This window comes from Ixodes scapularis, unplaced genomic scaffold, assembly GCF_016920785.2.
Source record: "Ixodes scapularis isolate PalLabHiFi unplaced genomic scaffold, ASM1692078v2 PGA_scaffold4__175_contigs__length_147842914, whole genome shotgun sequence".
Lineage (NCBI taxonomy): Eukaryota > Metazoa > Arthropoda > Arachnida > Ixodida > Ixodidae > Ixodes > Ixodes scapularis.
Genome location: NW_024609879.1, coordinates 103,820,947 through 103,845,198, shown reverse-complemented (window position 1 = coordinate 103,845,198; position 24,252 = coordinate 103,820,947). Strand labels below are relative to the sequence as shown.

Genomic DNA, 24,252 nt, shown 5'->3' with positions numbered 1-24,252 from the left:
TTATGGCGGATGGCTACAGCTAAGAAATAACTCAAACGTGTCCTCGTCTCGCAGGTTAGGTGCGGAGTATGACGGAAGAGCGGAAGCTTCTGAATGTCCCGAAGACGGCGGGTATTTTATGGGAACCGGAGAAATTTACACGCCTTACGCATTTTCCAATTGTTCAAGAAAGATGATCAAGGAAACTCTGAAGGAACGGTAAATTGATAAAATATTATGCATAACTTGTCCAATAGAAAAATGTAACATGGAAACCAGAATGAAAAATGTCGGATCCAGTCCGGATCTGAATTTGGGCCTGAAAAAAAAATGTCAGGTTGAATCTGACTGAGTTTTTTGATTTTCAGACTGGAAGTTTCTTCTTGCCCACTTTTGGATCCAGTGTCGATCTGGCATTTTCAATCCGGGTTAACTTGCTTCCAGGGCTCCAGATCGAATCCGGCCCTTCGGCTCCGGGGATAGATTAGGGTTAATCCATCGTCGCAGTCGAAAGGCGCAATTTAATAGAGAAAACTCCGGGTAGTTAACGCCAATGTATTTGCAGCTTCGACACCGAAATTACGATCGAATGACAAGTAGGCACTCCATTTAAGGTGCCGTTTCATTGAGGAAGCAGTCGACAACTCTCTCCATCATCACGAGGGAAACATGTTTTCAGTGACCCTGTCCCTTTCAGGCAACAGCAACTGTCGGGAAACGTGTTTTTGTCGCTCGGCAACCATGTTCGCCTATTTGTTGGCCGACAACCGCAGAACACCCTGGCACGTCGCGCTGACAGCGGGACCGACACCTAAAAAACTCCGCAGCGACGCGGGAAATCTGACTCTACAAAGTTCTAGTGCGGTCGAAGTGTAGGAATTAAATTACCACGGAACGACATTAACAAGTGTCCGTGATTAGAAATCTTCACAGGTGGAGTATTTTCAACTCTTTATTCTATCAAAATGCTCTTCATTCGCTGACAAAGCAGCTAGTCCTACCCGAGGATGATGATATCGCTGCTATATGTTCGTGATTTAGCCACCGTATGAAGTGTTTCTGTCCGGTTCAATTTTTCTTGCAATTTCTATTTCTTATGTAAAATGGAGTCAGCTAGTTAGTATCCCAAAGTACCTTTTGCAGCGCGGTGGGGAGCTGAACTGCCTGCGACACCGACACGATCGGTCTTCATAATGATCGGTGGAATGCACATTTTCAACGCTATCTATTAGCCTTTATCGCCCTGCTATGTGACCGCTGCAATCGCCAAAACGTCCTGGGGAGTTTTTAAACAATTCACGTGTCCGGCAGCGGCTGTTTTAAAGCTCTAAGTTTCAACTGTCATGTTCAGAGCGGTCGTTTTCATGCTTCGTATTTTGAATCGCTTGCCTTCGTGGATTGTTCTTTTTTTTACATTTTATTATTGGGTGATTCGACGTGTCAATCTAGTTCACTAGCAGTAATGTGAGCTGGTATTTTGGCAGTTTTAATTTTAACAACCGCTTCAACGTTTACGACCGTAGCTGTGAGCATTTTGAAAATAGCTTTCCGTAATTACGCGGTAAAGACATTCATCAAATCATTTTAGCTGCAAGTGCCTTAATTATTGTTAAATAACGTTTACTATGCCTTTGTTCAAAAAAGATTTAAAAGAAATTGTTTGTTATTGATAGGCAACTCTGCCATCGAGTCTATCTGTGTTATCGTGTCTACAGCACAAAATGCGCTCATTCACCGAACCGGCCAACACGCCTCGTCCAACACAAGTTGCTGCTGTCTTTGTTGCCGAAACTGTCCCACCGAGTCAACATTGTCGATGTCGCCTGTGTTGTGCTGACGCTCCCGCGATGTGACAGGTTTGTCGGGGAAAAGGGCGACCGAGGACGAAGTTGACCAACTATTGATGAACATGTGCTTCTGTCGCTGCCGTGTTTCCTCAATGCGTCAGGGCCGTTAGGGCCAAACACGGGCGCGACAAGTCTTTGAATGCCACCAAAATCACTAAGAGCAATTCTTGTTTGCAAGTAGTAGATTAAAAAGTTGCTCAAATTACTTTATGAAAAGTAAAATAATAATGAAAAACAAACAGAAGTAGTCTGTTTTGAATACTCCACGTGTTTAGTATCACATCTCACAAAGCTTACCCCTCACAATTGCGAACTTCAAACCGCTCTGTAAAAGTCAAATCAATCTACAAAACATGATTGCGACATAATTCGATATAAAACACCCGATTACGCAATGTCAACAGTATATTAGGCGTTTCCACGCCGCAAACATACTTGAAAGATTAATTGGCGGCACTGCTGGGGTCAAACACAAGCGGAAACTTTTTTAACGACGTCTTGTTGCCACCGAACACGTTTACAACAAGTTTAATTCGCACGCAGTAGACTGAAAAATCTCTAAAATTAACTTGTAAAACGGAAAACAGAAAAGAGCAGCCCCAACCCTAAAGAAAAAATATTATATGAATTTATATCTGATATGTTTATTGGACACCGTTTTCATATCAGAATTTGTTATTTCATATCAGTTTCAGCTAGGCTAGTGGCGCTAGGTACCGCCCACTTCATGTGGTACAATATTTTTATTTTCTTACGCACCATGTAGATACATCAGCTGAGCATATACATTGAGCAATCCACATACACGGCACAACAATCATGAATACAACAGCACACTCGATAACTACTTCTTAGCTCTGCGTTTCCGCCTTTTATACCGGTCGTTTTGAGGGTACGGATTTTCTCGGTGACCTCCTAAGCAATAAATAATATTCCCAACATATTTATTTATTTTCAGTAATGTCATACCACTGAAAGTATTTACAAGGGCTCAGGGGATGAATTTCTTACTAAAAAGTAAACGCTCATGCCGTAGTTATTTGAAAGCCAATAAATCAAACCGCTCCACTGCGGCTTCAAGTCACGTGTTTGCTTGCGCGCGCGGCACGTCATATACTAAAAAAAGATTATATGAACATATTTCTGATATGTTTATTGGACACATTGCAAATTCTGTTGAAAGTCGTATAAGTTTTCATATAAATCGCATATGAACTTGTATGCTGCATATCAGTTGGCATATGTTGCATATCAGTTCTCATATGGCGCATCTAAGTTTTTTGGTAGTTCATATCAGTTTGATATGTCATATATCGGTTTTTGGATAATTCATATCAGTTTCATATGTTGCATATCAGTTTTTGAATATTTCCTATCAGTTCTTATATAGATTCATAGATTCTTTTTTCAGTAGGGAAGTGACCTGTTTTATATTATCCACACGTTTATTATAACATCACACTCGGCCCATGTTGCATACAAGTGCAAACGTGAAACCGCTCTGTACTGCAAAAATTGCAAGAGTTTTAGTTTTATCGGTTGAAACATCACAGCGATTGTACGCTCGAAACCGGCAAGAACAGGCCGAACGTCCGTTGCTTCGTATTTCAGGAGGGAACTATAAGCATTCACAACGAGAGCAGCAAACTCCAAACATATAATCCAAGGTCGCAGGTATCTAACACAATAACGAGTGAAACTGTCAGAAATGCTCAACGTAGCGCACACATATGCATCATACACCGCAGTCAGCCAAAATATTTTTTTTTTTTTACATTATATCTTGACTCTGTGCAGCATGAACGACACCTGCCTCAGCCTCAAATACGCGCGGCAGTCAGTTAACGGAAGCAGAAAATACATGGGTGAAGACCTGTCGCCGAATGAGTTCTGCTCATCCCTCCATCCGAGTTTGAGTTATTGTTATCCGGTAAGTATTTCCACGTCGTTTGCATCCTAACACTGTAAACGAGCAACTAAGTTCCTGAGTGTACAGGGGTAATTACTTTAAAAACGCAAAAAATAAAAAAAAAACATGGACGAGGAAGAGATGCATACAACACGGAATGGCGCTCAGCCTTAGTTCTATGTGTTTTTCCTCGTCCGTTCTAGGATATCCGAAAAAAGGAAAGGCGTCCCAGCAATTAATGAGAATATGCTATTTTTTTTTCGGATTGTTTAGAAAGAAAACAGTTTACAGTCCTCGGCATGAATATTCCCTTCCTCTGGAGACATACCTTAACGGGTAATGTTTCAGTATGCAGTTAACAAAAGAAAGATTTTTCAGCTGGTGGAATTCACACATTGTTTACTCTAGAAAGCACATTTTGACCTCGACCATTATAGAAGAGTGAACGATACGGAGGTGTTGGGAAAAGTTGGTCCAAAAGAGCTCGAGTAAGCTCCATTCTTGGAATGCCAGATAAATACTCAGAAGAAAATCGGACGGACAAATAATTATGCGAATCAACAACAACTATTTTAGGAACCCGACAGTTATCATAATACCCGGTTTCTGGGAAGACACCAGAAACGATGGCAAAAGTCCAGATAGTTCGGTTTGTATCAGTGCGCGTACAAATAATTGTTACTTGTCACGCAAAAAAACGAAAAAAAAAAAAAAAAACGATATAAGATGACGGATAAACAAATGCGGCAGGCCTCTCTGTAGGATAAGTCGAAATAAATTGTCACGTTTCATTGGTTTCCATCCGCACTTGCAAATAAACAACGCACAAATTCTATGAATCTTGTGCACAGCGCTGGACCTGTAATACGTACATAATTTTGGTAATAAGAAAAATGTTGCAAACAGTAGCTCTCGCAAAAATTGACGAGTAACGGTTAGGCCTCCTTGACACACGTGATTTCAGTTCATTAGAAACTGCCGTCCAATACGTCGTACTCCTACAAAACTGTTCAAGTTGCCCGCCGAGATAATTACAAGATGTTTCGTTTCATTTGACGCCTTCATCCTCTGTAGGCATGGTTGCCCATGATTCGTACCAGAAGCCAATACATTCTTCCCAGCTTACCGCTGCGCCTGTTATGTCATAAAGTATATTGGTCAACACAACCGCTTCGGTAACACTTCTCTTGTCGCGATAAAGATTAGCCACCGCATCGGCATATGCTAAGACTTTGATCTCTATTGAGCCGACACCGAAACCTCGCAGGCTGTTGAGGCGATACTCACATAATAGGCTTTCAAATAAATATCAAATACCAACGGGGATAACGGCCACCCTTGATGAACGGAATGCAGTACTTGTATGTTTACTGAAATATTGCCATTTATTATTATTTTTGTTCAACAATCTTTAGAAGTCATCTGGGATCCGTCGTAGATAACGGCTCATATTCCAACGTGTTTTAAAACTTCCCAAAGCACCGCATGCGTAACGCTGTCAAAAGCCTTCTCCAAGTCAATCTGGAGTAAAGCCACTTGACCTCCCCCGTCGGAGCAACACTCTAAAATGCTGCCTCTCCTCGATGCGTGCGTGAAACTTAGAATGCTTGATCGTTCGATTGCTAGTTGCTTTACTTCCTCCTTTAAATGTTCCCCATTTTCCAAGAGTGAGAGTTTTTTTTTTTCTTCACCGTAATTGCAAGTTGCTCGTCCACGCTCGCCGCAAGAGGTTCGTCCTTGAACAGTTTTGAATTAGGCTTCCAGAGTTGCCCATTAAAATTACTTTTCCCCTGGTTTTGTCAAGCGTTACTGTTACTAAACAACGATCAGTACAAACATAGGGTTTGACCTGGTAGTCTTTAACGCTACTTGTTAAATTTGTCGATACACAAATTCTGTCAAGACCAACATGCATGGCTGATTAGAAATGTGGGAACTGCAATTGACTCCGATAACGATACCAGATACTTCTCCTGAGCCTTTCCGTACGCACCGTATTGCTATCGCGTATCGTTATCTTAGTGGAAATACGATCTACTAAGACTCCCTAAAAACGATTGTCATGTCTTTACGATCTGGGAAATGGATCCAATCCCCCCCCCCCCCCCCCCCGCCCCCATTACAAGAAAGAAAATATAGCCAAACAAGCCAAAAAAAAAACAAAAAACAAACGCTGCCTTTTTACCTTTACATTGATATTTGTTGTTTTGAGACGCAACCCAATTGGAGAGGCGCTCGGCAATTTCAGTCCGCGCCTCCACGGACGAGAAGCGGATCGCAGGAATTGCTGTCGTAATCGTGAGGTGGTACACGGTCCGCGGACGAAAATCGCGATTCAGTCAATCGCGTGTTGGCCAGTATATGCAGCAGAGGGTTGAGCAACTCGACTGTCAACGTAGTTCGTTGGACCCGGCAAGGGGCCAGGGAAGTTCCTCGCAATTACGATTAAGTTTAAGTACTGGGTGTCCCCAAAAATAATTTACCGTGTCTTTGGAAAAAAAAAAAAGAGTGCGATTGGGGGTTGAGCGTGTTAGCGCACCGCAGCTAAGAGTGCGTGGAGCGCCAACTCGTGCTGAAGAACCCAGGGATTCTGGGCTGAAGCCCAACCCCTGCCCGTTTCAATCTGGATGAGCATCATACAGGCGCGCGGTCGTGTATGTCGCTACGGCGTGATGCGCGTTAATGCCCGCGTCCCACTAGAGCGACAGACAGAGACAAAAGACAGCGACAAGCCTCAAACCCATGCAGCATGCTCGTGATGGTACCTTTGGCAGGCGTTTAGTCGTTCGGTGCTCGCGAAGTAAGCACGAGCGATTGCAAGCCTGCCAAAGATACCCTCGCGTGCATGATGCTCGTGTTGGAGCATAGCCTACGTACTCTACAAAGCGTCTCAAATCGCGAAAGACTCTGGGTTGAGGCTTGTCTTTGCCTTTTGTTTCTGTATGTCGCTCTAGTGGGACACGGGTATACAGGGATACTGAACCGACATTTTGGGCTTACAAAACAAGACTGGACGGATAGGTGGGACGCCGCAAAACCCCAGAACATCACTCATACAGCGATATCTCTAACGGATCGCCGTATTTTTGGAAAATAAGTGCGTAATTTTACATGGCCGACGAGGCCGACGAGACGTGACACGTCACGATTCTCATTCCCTCTCCTCCTCGCTACGTCCCGTTGAGCTGGTGCCACGCTGGGGAACCGAAGCAAGGAGGAGAGGACCGAGGCCGCTTCCCCTCATCGTCAAATGTTCCACGAGGACCATTACGTCATAGACCTTGCTTGATCGCGCCATGTTTTTTTCAAAAAGTACGGCTATCTGTTTGAGATATCGGTGTATGCACTCTCAAGAAAAAAGGGTGTAAAAGGGTGTATCGTTACACCCTTTGTCCCATGTAATACACCCCCAAACTTCAATTCGACGTACAGCGCCCTACAGTCGAACGGACGGCCCGAAATTTTACGAGGGGCTGGATAGCCGTGTGGTACAACTTATTCAAATAGCTAATGTACGTTATACTGACGACAAAAAAACATAATCGGGGTTTTCTTGGCCCGACTGCAAAAACTCAGTGGTTTCTTCATGTGGTCTTTGATACGTACTTCAGCTATTTAAAAAGTTGCATCGCACCGTTATCAAGCCTCTCGTAAAATTTGGAGCCGTCTGTTCGAATATAAAGCGTTGTAAGTCGAAATGAAGTTTTAGGGTGTATTGTATGGAACAGAGGATGTACCGACACACCCTTTTACACCCTTTTTTCTTGAGAGTGTGAGTGACATTTTTGAGTTCGGAGTCCCGTTCAACGCTTCTGCGGCCTAAATTTGAGGAATCCAAATTTCGGTTGCTCATCAACAGCTAAGACACCAGGCGCCCACGGAGGATGACTAACTTCCGGCCGTATAAACCTACAGACGACAGAATAATCATTATTCATGCTGTCTGGAGACTCAATCAGGGAGAATATTCAATTAGGAAGAATATTTTTTGACATATTCTCGCTAGTATGCGTATTAAATCTAACGTTTCGAGAGCCCCCTTTATATGAACACTAGTGACTCTGCTTTTTGTAGGACTATAATGTCCTGCCCTCTACCTGCACGGTGGATTGTTGTACGTGGAAAAACGGAGCAAAGCAAAATGCATGGACCTATTTTGGTCTGGACGGAATGACTTGCCGTTCTTTCTTTGAAACGTATAACACTGTTGGGGTGAGTTACAACGCTTTTACATTAAAAACTCATTTTGTGTACAGCTTTAATCTATCCGGTTCCAAAGCAGTCTAACTGTACGTAAGATAGCAGTAACACAAAAACTGCCAGACCGCAACCTGTCTTTCGTTCTAAAATGCGGGAAAGTTGGAGGGGGGGGGGGGGGGTGCTAGGGGAGGGAGCCGCAGCTTGGCCACCCTTGCTATACATGGCGAAACGTCAAGCATAATGCCACACCGCAAACGGTTTTTTCTTCTTAGGACTAACTAATTTCCAGTCTTGTCATACGAGCCGAGTTTCCTCTGTAGATTGCAGCGATTGGCTCCCAGTGACAGGTTTTTTAGAGTGCCCTTACAAAAATATGAAACGAGTTTCAATTGAAAGTCATTCAACTGAATAGAAACTCAATTGAAACTCATTGATCATTTTTGTAAGGGTGTACAACGAAGGATACCTCGAACATTGATTAGACGAAGGATGCAAAAAATTTGGAGGGGAATCTTTAATAAGCAAGATGTAAAGAGGAAAACAAATATATTTTGCACTATTTCATGGTTAATGAAAAAGCGTAAAGCATTCCGCAAAAAAAATTATATATATATATATATATATATATATTGTTTTACGGTGACAGATATGTTTTGTAGGAAAAGGCAGTTTAGTTCAAGTTTGAAGTTGACGCGTCTAGTCACCTTAATTAAATAGTTTCTTCTTCCTCGGCAGCCAGACACACGTACTCCCTCATTGCTACATTTTAAAGCATGTGATAAGACAAGAACATCGCACCTTTAGCGCACTTTAAAATAGTACATTGAGCTCATACGCGTGAAAAAGAACTGCTTCGACGTGAGTCGGTGATGCCAGATACGTACGTAACCTCAACTCTTCGTCTGTGTTTTCCCTTCCACGCAGGTATGCTTAAATGGAAGCTGTGAAAGGTAAGCAGTCTGAAGTGCCACTGTCCGCCCGACGTCAATGAGGTCGTTCCAATGATGGTGTGTAACGGTCAGCCCATTGGCACCTCGCTGTAAGAAAACCTCGACTAGTTTCCGACCTAACAAAAACAATGCATGACACTATTGCGGCTAAGCGGCGACGACAATAACAATGTGGCTCGTGACAAGAGCCACGTTAGCAGCGCGCGCCGCGTGGGCACTCGGCACTCGAACCCGGCCAGCCCGAGAGGGAACATCGATACCAGCCGGCTCCTTTTTTCAACGGCAAAGCTCTCGGACCAGCTACTACTCCGTCCAGGCGTGTAAATAAACGAAGGGGCCAATTTGGCCACTTCAAGTGGTGACCCGGAGACGGACACCGAAGGTGGACTTCATTGCTGAGGCATCAGCCAACGCATCGGCTGACCGGTAGCCCTCTACCACATTCGAACGTCCACTTCCTGTCCTGGACCTGTCCTGTCCTGTTCAAAACATGGAGCGAAGCCCTTCCGAAGATGAGACGGCAGTATCTACACGGCAGGTTCGTCTTCCACCATTTTGGGCAAAGAATCCTAGGGCATGGTTCGCTCAGGTCGAAGCTCAATTTCACCTGAAGAAAATAAATGCACAACTGTCCAGATACTATTACATAGTATCCGCCTTGCCACCGGAGATAGCTGACGAGTTCGACGACGTGCTAGCGGCAACACCACCGGCAGATGCCTACGATCATCTGAAGGCCACCATTCTACGGAGAAAAACCGAGTCCACAAGCAGCCGCCTGCAACGCCTTCTCACTACAGAGGAGCTCCGAGACCACCGCCCGTCACAATTGCTGCACCGAATGCGCCAACTGCTGGGCGAACAGGTCCCCCACGTGGAGAACCCCATCTTGCGCGAACTCTTCTTGCAACGCTTACCCCAGGGCATCCGGATGGTTCTTGCCTCAGCAACCGACATGCCCTTAGACCGTCTGGCGGAGATGGCTGATCGTGTAGCTGAGTACGCGGCACCTACCATCTCCACGCTGGTAGAGCCCCCTCCCTCGTCCACTGCTTTGTAGGATCTGCAGCTAAAAGTTGACCAACTCACGGCGTCCGTTGCCGCCCTGCAACCACCTTCCGGTGACGCACGCCGTCCTTCGGGCCGCAATCCTCCCAACCATCGGAATTCATCTCGGGCACGAACGCCATCGCCGCCACGAGGTCAAGGTACCTGCTGGTACCACCGGAAATACGGACACCGCGCAGTCAAATGCCACCGTCCTTGTACCTGGCAGGAAAACACCCCGGCCGGTCACTAGAGGCGGTAGGTGACGCCGGCCGACCAGCAAGCCGTCTTTTCTTCGTTGCTGATCGGTTCACAGGTAACCGGCTTCTTGTCGACACCGGCGCAGAGTTGTCCGTCGTCCCACCTACAACAGCAGATAGAAAAAACCTGAACTGTGGCGTACGCTTATTCGCAGCAAATGGAACTCCCATAGCAACTTATGGTTTGCGATCCGTGACCCTCGACTTGGGACTGCGCCGCACCTTCAGGTGGATCTTTATCATCGCTGAAGTTAAGTGTCCCATCTTAGGATCGCACTTCTTGGCTTACTTCAACCTGAACGTGAGCATGCGCCACCGTCGTCTTTTCGACGGCACGACGCATCTGACTGTGCATGGGACATTTACAACGACCTCATCCATTGGCATACGTCACATCACACCATCAACGGGATATGCAGCTATCTTAAACGAGTTTCCCGAAGTCACAAGACCCTCAAATATGGCGCAACCGGTAAAGCACGGAGTGACTCATACCATCGTTACCTCTGGTCCGGCTGTCTACGCACGACCTCGCCGCCTTTCCGGTGAACGGCTCAAAACAGCTCGCTGGGAATTCGAGCACATGCTCGAACTTGGGATTATCCGGCCTTCAAACAGCTGCTGGGCATCTCCTCTGCACATGGTGCCCAAAAAGGAGCCAGGGGTCTGGAGGCCGTGCGGGGACTACCGTGCCCTGAATGTAAGCACGTTGCCAGACCGTTATCCTTTGCCCCACCTTCACGACTTCGCGGAACAACTCGCTGGAACATCTATTTACAGTAAAGTCGATTTAGTAAAAGCTTATCATCATATACCGATCGAGGCATCCGACATCCCCAAGACAGCAATAACCACGCCGTTTGGGTTATTCGAATACGTTAGAATGCCCTTCGGACTAAGGAACGCAGCACAGACATTTCAAAGATTCATACACGAGGTGACACGCGGGCTTCCCTTTGTGTTTGCGTACGTCGACGACCTGCTCATCGCTAGCAAGTCACCCGAAGAGCATAAACAACACCTTCGCTTGCTTTTCGAGCAACTGCGCAGATACGGCCTTGTCGTCAACGCAACGAAGTGCGTTTTCGGAACATCCGATCTAGAGTTCCTGGGACATAGAGTAACGCCTCAAGGTATTCATCCGTTGCCGTCTAAAGTCCAGATCATCAAGGATTTTCCCCAACCAACTTCTATTCGCAAGCTACGAGAATTTTTGGGTCTTGTAAATTTCCACCGGCGATTCATGAACAACTGCGCCCAAATTCTCAAGCCACTCACAGACCTGCTGCGATCACCTAAGAGCCCCACGGCACCCATCGACTGGAACTCAAGTGCACTAAATGCATTCGCCAGAGCGAAGCAGGCCCTCGTGGAAACAACACTCCTTGCTTATCCGCGACCACATGCGCGCCGACTAGGCTCATGGTTGACGCATCCGATGTCGCAGTTGGAGCTGTACTTCAACAGTACGACCAGACGGGTTGGTTTCCACTCGGTTTCTTCTCTCAGAAGTTGAAGCCAGCAGAGACGCGCTATAGCACGTTCGGTCGTGAGCTTTTTGCCATCTACGCAGCGGTCAGACACTACCGGCACTTCCTGGAAGGCCGGATTTTCCACGTCCTGACCGATCACAAGCCCCTCATCTTCGCTTTTGATGCTAATCGGACCTCGTACTCGGACCGCGAAATTCGTCATCTCGCATACATCTCCGAGTACACAACAGATCTGCGTCACGTGCCTGGAGCGAATAACGAGGCGGCCGATGCTCTTTCGCGTATCGAGACGCTCACTGCGCCCCCTGACTTGGATTTCTCCAGACTGGCGAAGGCTCAACAAGATGACGCCTAATTGCAGACAATGGAAGCCTCTTCTACATCGTTACGACTTCGGCCAGTTCCGCTGCCGCTCTCAAACTGTGACGTAATATGCGACACCTCAACGGGGACACCACGGCCATACATTCCCCCCGATTTTCGGCGTGCTATCTTCCACTCGCTCCATGACATCAGCCATCCCGGTACTCGAGCGACCCGTCGGCTCATTTCCGCACGATATGTGAGGCCCCAAATGAACAAGGACATTACCCTCTGGACGCGGACCTGTGCTCCTTGCCAACGAGCCAAGGTGCAGCGACATACCAAGAGCCCGCTGCATCCTTTCCGACCACCAGACGCCCGCTTCGACCACGTGCATGTAGATATAGTCGGGCCCCTCCCGCCATCCCAGGGGCTCCGATATATACATGCGTGGATCGTTTTACTAGATGGCCAGAAGCCCCACCAATACCCGACATCACCGCGGAAACCGTCGCACAAGCATTCGTCACCAGCTGGATTGCACGCTACGGCTGCCCATCCATCATCACCACAGATTGTGGCAGGCAGTTCCAAAGCAGATTATTCGCATCACTCGCTAAAATGCTGGGAGCGCGCCATATACACACGACCGCCTACCATCCGTCTGCCAATGGCATGGTCAAGCGACTACATCGGCAATTGAAGGCCTCACTCATCGCTAGAGAGGACAGGAGCAACTGGGTCAACCATCTACCCTTGGTGCTCTTAGGCATCCGATCCACTTTTAAGGAAGACGTCGGATGTACGGCCGCCGAACTTGTATACGGCACAACGCTCCGACTCCCGGGCGAATTTCTTACTCATCTGCCCACTCCACTACCGGACCTCCCTAGCTATGTTCAAGACCTTCGAGACCTTTTCACATCATTGCGCCCGACACTGCCTCGACGTCAAACGCCACAGCAAGTGTTCATACCGACCGAACTGGACAAATGCACGCATGTCTTCGTCCGACATGACGCTGTTCGTCCTTCATGAACACCACCCTACGATGGTCCATTTGAAGTCATCTCAAGAAATCAGAAGACTTTGACCATCCTGATCAATGGACGAAGGGACGTTATTACCATCGACCGGGTGAAGCCTGCATTCATGGAAGGAGCCATCTGTGACACTGCAATCGTCACACACTCATCTGGTTCAACAACCTCACCCCACAAAACAGTTACGCGGAGCAAACAAACCTCTGCTCCACTAGGGGGGGAAGACTTATTGCGGCTAAGCGGCGACGACAATAACAATGTGGCTCGTGACAAGAGCCACGTTAGCAGCGCGCGCCGCGTGGGCACTCGGCACTCGAACCCGGCCAGCCCGAGAGGGAACATCGATACCAGCCGGCTCCTTTTTTCAACGGCAAAGCTCTCGGACCAGCTACTACTCCGTCCAGGCGTGTAAATAAACGAAGGGGCCAATTTGGCCACTTCAACACTATTAGCCCCGAGAGCGAACACAAGCCTCGCTGCGGTCGCCGCGCCCTGATTGGGTGAGGCGTACCGTGACGTCACACGCCGATGACTCCGCTCCGCGATCTCGCTTCGGCTCGCTTCCCAGCAGCGGTTTCCTGGTTTGGTGTTGTGTGCCGCAAGCTCTTCGAGGAGCTGGATTTCGTTTACCCGGTGTACAGGACGTTGAGCTAGGCCGATGTTGACGTGCTTTCGTACATTTTATAAGCCTGCTCGTCCCTTTTACCTTTGAAATTGGGTTACGAATCCCAAAAGCTATCGGCGGAGGCAATTCCGCCGATGAACCTCCCCGTCCGTCCACACGACAAAAGGCAATTTTGCGAGGGATCGGTGAAGCGGTGGTGCAAGTGTTTCAGACGCTGGAATTCTGTTCCTTGCATGTTCATAATTTAGAACGATATTACATCCCGCTTTCAAGGCATTTGAAGAGGCATTTATATCATGGGCCTTTGGGCGGTCGGCAAATTAGCTCGCGACCCCGACTTTGCGCTGCCACTCTGCATGCGCTGGTTCGCAGATGTTTTAAAGGCCTGATTATATTTGATAATCTGTCTGATTATCTTTGAAGTGCTCGCGGAACAGGGTTGTTTGACATAAATGTAGCTTCTTCGTGAATTAATTATATAGTTTTACACGTATGCAGGCATATTTCTTAGAAGATGCACAATTACTAGAAATTAGTTTGTATGGTAGCAGCAAAGACGCCCGAATTGCCCCCAGTTGCCTATTCGATTAGTATTGAACTGCCCAAAATATGCACAGCAATAGTGCCGTAATTTGGAATGTTTATACATTTTCCAGACATTTTTATTCCAGCCTTGGGCATTAGGAAGATACACCGCTTAGTTTGAATTGTCATTTCCAATTAAAAGAGACACTGCTGCAGGTCTCTAAAAGCTTCCTCAGCCTCCAAACTTCCTACAGCTGGACTCTCCGACAGCAGAGGAAAACAGGAGTAAAAGCAAGCATTCGATTGTCTGTCCAGTGGTAGATGCAGCACTAGTAGCAGAAAATGTGGAACATGTGAAGGGCGACAGTCTGCATGAGAAAAGCTTCTGGTATTTTAGCTTTATGACAATTCGATTTAAGTAAAATCTCAATTTTAGGGCTTAAGGGACTAATAACGAGCTAGACACCTTCGCATACGTTAATTATACATTACTTGAGGGCTGATATAAACATTAAGTCCACAGATACCACCCGTGTAGACCATTGAAATACTATCCGAATCCAGCAAAGGTCAAATGCGAGTAATGCATATAATAAATGCTCCTTGTTTTTTTACTTTGCCCCTGCACTTGGGCTGTCTCACTTGTGCTTCTCTCCCCATGGCCCAAACTGTATTTAGCGTGTTGCTCGAGCAGCATGCAGCTTTTCTGCTTCGGCGATCTTGTTTAAAAACAGATACAAAAGAAAAAATAGTATACATAATCTGCCAATTCATTCAGACCATCAGCAGAATTTATTTTGCGAGATGTAAATATATAGTGATGCTTCTGCAATTGTGGCCATCTTTCTTTATTTTCATATACCACTCCGATTCATGCGGTGCCTGCCCTGTCAACCATGCTTAAAATGTTGGTTGAAGTTTCGCCTGTAGCAACAGGTCATACCTCAATAAAGGCACATATAAAAATTTACACTTCCTACGAAAAGCACGCAAAAAAAACTAGATAGAAACGAGCGCGCCGACAGCTAGCGTCGTCACAGTTTCCACAGGGCGAGCGGCGCGAGTCGGGGAAAAATTCTCTCCTCGCCGTGACGTCACCCCGGTTTGCCGTAAGGGGGCGCCAGGCGAACTTCTCGGGGCTAATAGGCCCGTTCGCATGCTTGCGTTTGCCTAGGATTGAGCTCTTGTAGGAGAACACGCTGGAACGTTGGCGCCATCTATGGGGGGTTTTGGAAGTGCATTTCACTAGAGGGAAGAGCGCGTCTCTCCTACGGATGTGTTTACAGCGTCCTGAAATATGAACACTCGATTTCCGTATGGTGACGTCATAAACGTGTCATATTGCTGCCTGCCGCAATTCTTGTGGTGCCCGAGCAGCGGAGGATGATACAGCACAAGCCTGTTCTGCCCTAGGTCGCTCTGCGGCCAGGCAGTCGACGGAAACCATAGAGACGACGAGTTGGGACGCCTCGACGACAGCGCCTTGTTCACGTCTCCTTTCTTGTATCTTGTTGTTATGTACCGGCGCCACCGGCAGGTGGACTAAGCAGCCGATGCCGCGAGCCTCGTGACAATCGCGTGCTAGTGAGAGCTCGGGCACTTGTTCCTGGACCGAGAACCGCGATGGACGCACCGTCCACACTCTAAAGCTGACAGTAAAGCTTGTATTTATCACTTGTCCTTGTGTATTTTCGGCGCCCTGAAAGTTATCATGAACCAACTAGCCCAGATTGCCATTCTAATGAAGACCTTTGCGTTCACTCGCCTTTTTCGTCAGCACTGCACGACCAACAGAGAGGATAGCGAGATCCAACGGCCTGACACACCGAATACTCTGACGCAATTTGTTGCCCCTTCGGGAGCACTTTGGCGGCATTTGCACTTTGGCATTTGGGCGGGATATAGGACGCTATACACGCCAATCGAAGACACGTTCCAGACAGCGGAGTAGAATATGCTAAGCTCGGATTATCGACACTAGTATTATCGTAGGTTACGCGGTGCTTCTGCGCTACCAGAGCTACTTGCGCTAGCGCGTACGGTTAGAACGCATGATTAAGCTACTTGCTCTCGCAGCGGTGCGAGGGTGCACCACAGCGTTGCCAACATAACACAACAAAGTTGACACCGAGTATTTTTTTTTCTTAAGCATGGAATTTTTAATTTTATATTTATCCGTCCGTTTACCCGTCCGTGTATTGACCCGATCAATTTAGCGAGGAAATTAGAAGGAAGTTCTTTTTCAAACTCCTAAACGACCGTTTATCGCCTTCAAAACAAATTGAAATCATTGCTTCTTAAATACTGCATTCTATGCATTTAAGATAATGATGTTCTCACTTTTTTTTTATAGGCTTAATTTTTTTAAATTCCTTTGGTTGGTTGCTTGATTTCCGACAACCGCTGTCTTCAGCAAAATTGGTGAATTTGCTCGTGCTTCGGATGCTCGCGCGTGAATGATCGCCACAGACGCGACCATGAAGCACCCTCGAAGACTCAGGGTAAATCGGGCAAATAACCGTCCGCTATCGTTTCTAAAAGTTATTCATTCAATTGTGTTTCCTTACGACTGAGTTCTTGTGATCTCATACGACGAGAGGCGCCATCTATGAGGTAACCTTGGAACTGAATTTCACTAGAGCGAAGGTTTCGAGGTATTCGCGGGATGAAATCTACGTACTATTTATGAGAAATCATAGTTTAAAACAATAGCTTCGTTCGATTTACCTGCACTTCCTGCGCCGGTGCAAAAACGGGTAGGGCGTTCTACTTCCGGTCGTATCTCAATACACATACCGGAAGTACAGTGCCCTGCACTTTTCTGCGCTAGAGTTCCTGTACATGCTCCCCCGAAAAGGGAGCAGAGTTTCGCATTTGTTTTCCCCTCGTCGCCACGCCGCTATTCGCCGAGATCCATCACGTGAGGAGCAAAGCGTCCACGCCGTGCAAGAGAGCCACCTTTACGGTCGCCCCGCCGACGTTTCTCGCGCCCTGGCGTATGTTCCCCTGCTTTCCGCCTCCTTTTCCTCCTCTCCTGTTTTCCGTGCGCGGCGGCGCGCGCGGCGCCGCTATTCGCCAAATTTAGTCACGTGCCGAGCAAAGCATTCAGGGCGTGCGGGAAAGCCGGCGCTACGGCCACTTGCCGAGGCTGAATGCGCAACTTTGTTACCGTAGGTAGCTATACAGGAACTCTATTCTGCGCCGGTGAAGGAGGTACAGGTAAATCGAACGAAGCTATCGTCAAAAGTTCTTCGAACAACAAAATGATGATTGTTGTGGCCTTAGGGGTCCGAGTGCGACCACATGATTGCCAGGCAGAAAAGACACATCCACCCCGGGTGACAGCTCGCCAAAAAGTGACTTTAATCGTCTCTCAACTACCGTAAAAACTCCGTTTCCGGTAGTACTGAAGTACAGCACATACGGCGCCATCTTTTATCAGGTGTCCTCACTAGATCTCATCTTCCAGCTCGAGGTAACTTTACCTCGTGCTTTCATACGTTCAGTCTTTGAGGAAGCTTGACTTGCCGCCCCGAACGTGTGACGCGTATAGCCGGTGGGAGACTCTGCCGTGTAAAATTGGGCACCTCCGCTGAGTCGCCTGTTGGTCTTTCGGCAACAGAAACTGGCCGTCTGAAGTTGCAGGCTGGGTGCAAACAAAATCGCTTGGCTGGCTGGGAGTACTCGGTGTAAACGGCACCAAGTGGCGACGGTTGCGCTGGACAACACCCCTTGGCGTCTCGACCACGTAGGAGCGCGGCCGCTGAGCCGGACTCAACACCCTAGCGGCGCACGTCTTCCCCTGCTACCAGAGGGCGCAGTGACTGGGCGGCGTGACGCCTGTTGAAGTCCTTGCGTTGACGAGTCCTCGCCCTCTGGTCCCTGCTCTTGACGAGCTTTGGTGAAAATCACTTCGGCATCAGTGATGCGTGTAACCCTGGCAGCCTGGTCCGGAGACGACGACCCATGAGCAGCTCCGAAGGGCTGTAGCCGGTCACTCCGGGTGTGTTCCGGCACACCAGTAACGCCATGTGCGGGTCCTCTGCCTTCACGAAGAGCTCCTTCAGTGTTCAAACCATGCGCTCTGCCTAGCCATTCGCTTGCGGGTACCTCGGGCTGCTTCTCCGGTGGGCAAACCCGTACAAGGCTGCGAAAGAGGCAAATTTCGTTGACGAAAACTGCGGACCCTTATCCGAGACTACAGTCTCCGGAATCCCAAAGCGGGCAAAGGAATTCTTTAGAGCCGCGATGGCGGAGCTTGATGTTGTGGTCGCAAGAATGACCACCTCGGGGAAACGGGAATAGTAGTCAACCATGACCACGTAGTTGCGTCCCTGCAGCTCAAAGAGGTCAACCCCCATACGTTGCCAAGGGCGATCGGGTGTAGGAGTGCCGAGAAGCAGCTCGCAGCGCTTAATTCGTCTTTGGGCACAACGCTCACACGCCCCCACCACTGACTCCAGCTCGCTGTTCAGGGTTGGCCACCACCCTGAGTAGCGAGCCCTTGCCTTGTATGTTCCCACGCCTTGGTGGCCCTCGTGGAGTAATGTTAGCATCTCCTTCTGAAGGGTCAAAGGAACCACGATGCGACAGTCTTTCAACAACAGTCCCTCGAAGGCTGTGATGTTGCCTCGCTCCTTCCAGAAAGCCCTAAGATGCACTGGAACGTTGGACACCTTCTGGGGTCACCTCTCATTGCAGAATCGGAGGAGGCCGGCACAGACTCCATCATTTGCTTGGTGCTGGCGGAGGCGATCGAGGCGATTGGTTGCAAGGCTTTCGATGTCCTTGAGCAGTGACCCAACGAAGAGCTCGACGGTGTCGACTTTGTTGTCGACAGCATGTACAGGAGCTCGGGAAAAGGGTGTCTGCTGTCGCCAGGAGCTTCCCCGGTACGTAGAGAACGTTGCACTGGTAGGCCATATGCCGCATCCTCAGGCGCTGAATACGAGGAAGCTTAGTGTCCAGTTTCGCAGATCCAAACAGAGTGACGAGGTGTCGATGATCTGTTTCGACATCTAACCTGATGCCACGGACGAACTGGTCGAACCTTTCAACGGCCCATGTGACGGCTAGAGCCTCTTTCTCCGTCTGTTTCAGTCGGTGTAAGAGATCGCGAAGCGTAGGCAACGGCACGACGCTCTCCCGATAGTTGGCCCTGTAGCAGAACGGCTCCCAGTCCACACGAACTTGCATCAGCCGACACTGTTGTATGGTACGAAGGGTCGTACTTGGCCATGCAGACTTCGGAGCTCAACATGCCCTTAAGACGATCAAAGGCAGACTGTTGACCGTGCCCTCAACACCAGGCACTGTTCTTTTGGAGGAGAGCTCGAATCGACGTAGTCACGTCAGACAAGTGAGGAAGAAAACGGCCTACGTGATTAGCCATGCCGAGAAGTCTCCTGACACCACTGACGTCCGCTGGGGCCTCCAAGTTGACCAGAGCCTGGACCTTGTCTGGATCGGGGCTGATACCGTCTGCGCTGACAGTGATCCCCAAAAACTTGACAGGGGACGCTGAAAAGACGCACTTGGCCCTGTTCAGTTTCACTCCGGCACTGCTCAGGCGACCCAACACTGTTGCAAGACGCTGGTCATGTTCCTCACGGGTGCGTCCGAAGACCAGAATGTCGTCGATCATGTGGACGACTCCATTGAGACCCTCCAGGATCCTCCCCACTTGACGTTGGAAATACTCCGGAGCGGAGCAAATTCCAAAAGGAAGGCGACTGAAGCAGTATGTGCCGAGCGGTGTGATGAAGGTCGTGAGGAGCTGGCTTTCGGCAGATAGCTTGCTCTGGTGAAAACTGGGTGTAGCGTCGAGCTTGGAAAAGATCCGTGCAGGACCCAGACGTCCCAGGATGTGCTCCACCGGTGGGGGGACGTGACGCTCCCGCTGGACCACCTGGTTAAGGCGCGTGCGATCGACATAGATCCGGTATCCTCCAGAGCACTTGGGGACGACAAAAATACCACAGCACCAGTCGGTCGGATCGTCGACTTTGTGGACCCCACCGTCAGTTTCTAGCTTATCCAGTTCTTCGCGGACAATGTTATGAAGGGGTATCGGACTGCGGCAAGGAACGCTGAGGGAGAACGGCTGTGCTCCTGCCTGGAGTCGAATCACATACTCGTCCTTCAGCTCACCCAACCCTTCGAAGATGTCGCTGTGAAAAGGGCTTTGCTGGTCGAGACTGCAGAGTTCGTCAACATACTTCACCACACCCAGCTTCTGGATGGCAGGAAACCCCAAAAAGGGCGGGTCTTGCGACGGCAGGATGTAAACCCGCTCCACGACCGACTTGCCTCTCCAAGTCAATGTGGCTTGGAAGGTACCGAGAACTGTCAATGCGTGATTGCGCGGTCCAGTGAGTTGCCCTTCAGGCTCTTGGAGACTGCGAGGTGCTCCAAGAAACGTGCTTGGCACCACCGTGACATCGGCGCCGGAGTCCACTTTGAAGTCGGCGTCGTACCTATTGACGGCTACCTTAACAAAATTCGCTCGGCCCACGGTCGAAACGGTATGTAGGTGAACAGTGCTCAAACTTTGTTTCCGCTTCTCGCAGACATCTTTGAAGTGACCCGGGCGTCGACAGTAGTGACACTTGGCTTGTCTAGCCGGGCACTCGTTACGGGGGTGCGCTCGACGACCGCAGAATCTGCAGTCCTTGCTGCCTTCTCTCGGCGACGACGTCCAGTCTCGTTTGGGAGACGTCTTGGGGGCCGGTTTCCGTCCTTTCTTCACACGTACTTCATCCAGCTTGAGCAGCTCAGGTGCGACGGCAGCTATCTCGGCACGAAAAACGGTCACCCGCGCCTTGACGGCGTCTTCGTGGATGCGTGCTTGTAGCCGGGCCTCGGCCATGGTGAGGGTCGTACAGCGGCAGAGCTTGTCAGAGAGTCTCGAGTCGAGAAGTCCTACGACGAAGCGATCTCTAACGAGCCTGTCCTACACCTCCGTGGAGGGATAGTTGCGCTTGCGGACGAGTGCTCGAAGGGCCGTGTAAAAACTGTCGACGGCTTCCCCTCGTTCCTGGACCCGCCGGTGAAAAAGCACGCTCTCGTACACTTCGTTCGGAGGATGCACGAAGTGCGCCCTGAACTTGTCTGTTACCACAGCGAAAGAACGCCATTCCTCTGCGGTGACGCCTAACGTCTCAAGAACACGCCGCGCCTCTTCGGGTCCGATAGTGTACAGCAACGTCCGCACCTGAACTTCGTCCGACGCTTGGTAGAGGCCTGACGGAAAGCTGAAATCTCCGAATTGTAGAAACCATTGCGGCCACTTGTCGGGGTCTACGAAGTCAAATTTTGGCGGTGGAACCAAGCTCGGGAGTGAGACAACGGGGGCGGTGGCGGTGGCAGCTTCCGTTGTTCTCTCCGGCAAAACGGCGAGGAACGTAGCGACGGTGACGAAAAGACGAAAAGCGTAGCAGCGTGCGACGCGAAAACGACGAGAAGCAGGGCCAGCTGTGAGCATATGGCAGCAACGAGAGGATGTCAGACCGGAAGGCATCCCATCTCTGACACCATGTTGTGACCGTAGGGGTCCGAGTGCGACCACGTGGTCGCCAGGCACAAAAGACATATCCACCCCGGGTGACAGCTCGCCCAAAAGTGACTTTATTCGTCTATCAACTACAGCAGGAAACTCTGTTTCCGGTAGTACCGCAGTACAGCATATATGGCGCCATCTGTTACCAGGTGTCCTTACTACAATAATGACGTGAATAAAAATATACGTAAGCTGCCAAGCGATCCACGGCTGCCAGATAGATGGCACCAGTGTCTTCTCGCAAGTATAGGGAGGCTATAGTGAGGGTGTTTGCCACTGCTAGATTGGGAATCACGGCATATGGACGCCATTTAATTGCTAAATTTTGCTGGGCGTCTACGGGGCAAAGGGTCGTTTTATTTCCTAACTCAGGTCATAAGAGCCCATTAAGGTGCTTGAATAATTTACGCAAGGCATAAATGATTACTTTTCTATAGCCACCAGTTTTCCTCCGATAGGTTAAGTATTTGTTTAACGCCAAAAATGGTGAATTCCGCCATCTTGGACGCTGCTGCTTGTCTGGTAACCTTGCTTTCTCCTCTCGACGTTTGCAATTCCCGGAGCGAGAAAGGCTACGCCAAGGCGTTCGTTGCTTGCAATGGGAGGCGAGAGGAGTAAAGATGCATGGGACAACAGAGTTGCAGCAGAGCGGGCGTCCGCTGTCTTGTAGGCAACATTGGCGCATATCCTTTCCCAATCCTCTGTCTCAGGCGCCGCCATTAAATTGCAAACGCTCTGCAGGATTTGAGTTGCAGCCGCCCTCATTTGAGCCTCCCTCGCAAATAGAGTAACTGTATCATGCTCCGCTTGCGGACATAGCCTATACACGAACACAACTCTGTGACGTCAAGATGCGGTGGTGTCGCGTCGGTCGCACTTCCCGTCTGGGGCTGTGGGCAGAAGTCCCTATGCCAGACGTGTATTCCTGCGTTGTTTTGAAAGGAACCAGACAAAAACCTGCCTCCTCGTCACAAACGCCGCGACTGGGGCCGTACCAAAAGTGTCGAAAAAGGTTTGAAGGTCAGTTTTCACGTGCTCGGTTCGTTCGAGAATCTGAATATGTGCCGTGAAAAGGGAAAAGCAGATGCCGTCGGACAACGATTGCTTGGGTGGGAAGTACTTTGGGTTGAATTCACGGATACTTGTGGTCATCAGATTTATTTGTTTTGTTCCAACATGAACGCCAGAAAGCCGTCAAGTTGTGCGGACCACCTGCGGAATACGTTCAGTGCGCCTTCAAGTTCAAAAGGCCACCTGATCGTTCGAACTGCCGTCTGCTCTTTCAAACGTTTTTGCTTGTCGTCTGCTCTCTTAGACGACGCCGGCCCGTAGACTAAATGTTGGCCCGGTACTTGCGATAAGAAGTAAGTGCAGGCCTCAAAAGACTTAATTTTGAAGGTTGGTAAGCAGGCTCGATGGAAACAGTAGATACAAGAAGATATTGATCATTGTTACCAGTGACCATCACCGACTTGTTATGCCTAACTCTTTTGGTCCGATTCTGCTTGCGATTTTCAGTATCGACGTCGACCATCTCAGCTACAGTTCACGCCTTTGCAGCCCGAGCGGAGTCGCGAGTAAAAATTGCTCGCGAAATGTCAACATGCGAATCAGGCTTTAGCGTACATACTGAGGCGTCCACGCGGAATGAATCGCCGCATGTCACATTATTCGCGCGAAGTTTTGCGGTGTCGCTGACGCCGCTCACGATTGTCAGACATTGCCAGGAAGACGTAGAATCAACAATTCGAACGCGAAAAAGGGGAGGGGGACTAACACCGACGCCGACAACATCGCATTTCAATGGTTTGTTTATGGGCGACGGCGAGCTTCTTGTCCACACCCCCATCGCGCATGCGCGGCGCCGGTGGCGTCCGCTAGGGGCGCTCCGGTTTGTTTGTAAACATGAGTTGGTGTATACAGTTACTCTAGTCGCAAGTAAAGCCCTCGATAAAGGCGTGTTTTACAAGTACCGCCAACAATTGTTGTGTAAATGCGCAAGACACGTGCCACGAGCGGGTGCTCCGCCACCACTCGCTTCCAAGGGCCGCTCATTTCAGTGCCGCGCCGCCATTTGCTTCCAAAGGCCACTTGAGACATGGGCCCTGTGCACTGACCCATTGCACGCTATTTGCAAGACAAGCGCAAACACATCGAGGACCTTTTTAGTCGCAAGTAAAGCCCCCGATGTGTTTGCGTTTGCCGTTCAAGTAGCGTCAAAGGCGTCAGTGCACGAGGCCCGTGTCCTGTGGTTCGAGCGGCCCTTGGAAGCAAATGGCGGCGAAGCACCAGCTCGTGGCACGTGTCTCGCGCGCGTTTCCACAACAATGGTGGGGGGTACTTCTATAAAACGTCTTTATCATGGGGCTTTAGTCGTAAGAGATTTTAGGAAGTTTTAAGCCACGCGGTTGCAAGCAGATGCAATTGTATGAACCACCCTTAACAGTGCCATGATTCTTGCTTCTTCATTCTTGTGGGTATTTAATGCAGGCGTTTATTGCGCACTAAAAAGC

At 49.1% G+C, this 24,252-nt stretch overlaps 1 protein-coding gene across 1 annotated transcript in view; it reads left to right on the top strand.

The window, feature by feature from the left end:
• The window catches only part of LOC120837809, a 35,815-nt gene extending 27,818 nt beyond the window's left edge, over positions 1–7,997 (top strand). Inside the window, exons 4-7 of the mRNA XM_040207411.2 lie at positions 55–198; positions 3,624–3,756; positions 7,810–7,947; positions 7,992–7,997. Coding sequence (XP_040063345.2) covers positions 55–198; positions 3,624–3,756; positions 7,810–7,947; positions 7,992–7,997 — 421 coding nt within the window. The remainder of the gene's footprint in view (positions 1–54; positions 199–3,623; positions 3,757–7,809; positions 7,948–7,991) is intronic.
• Positions 7,998–24,252: the final 16,255 nt, after the last annotated feature.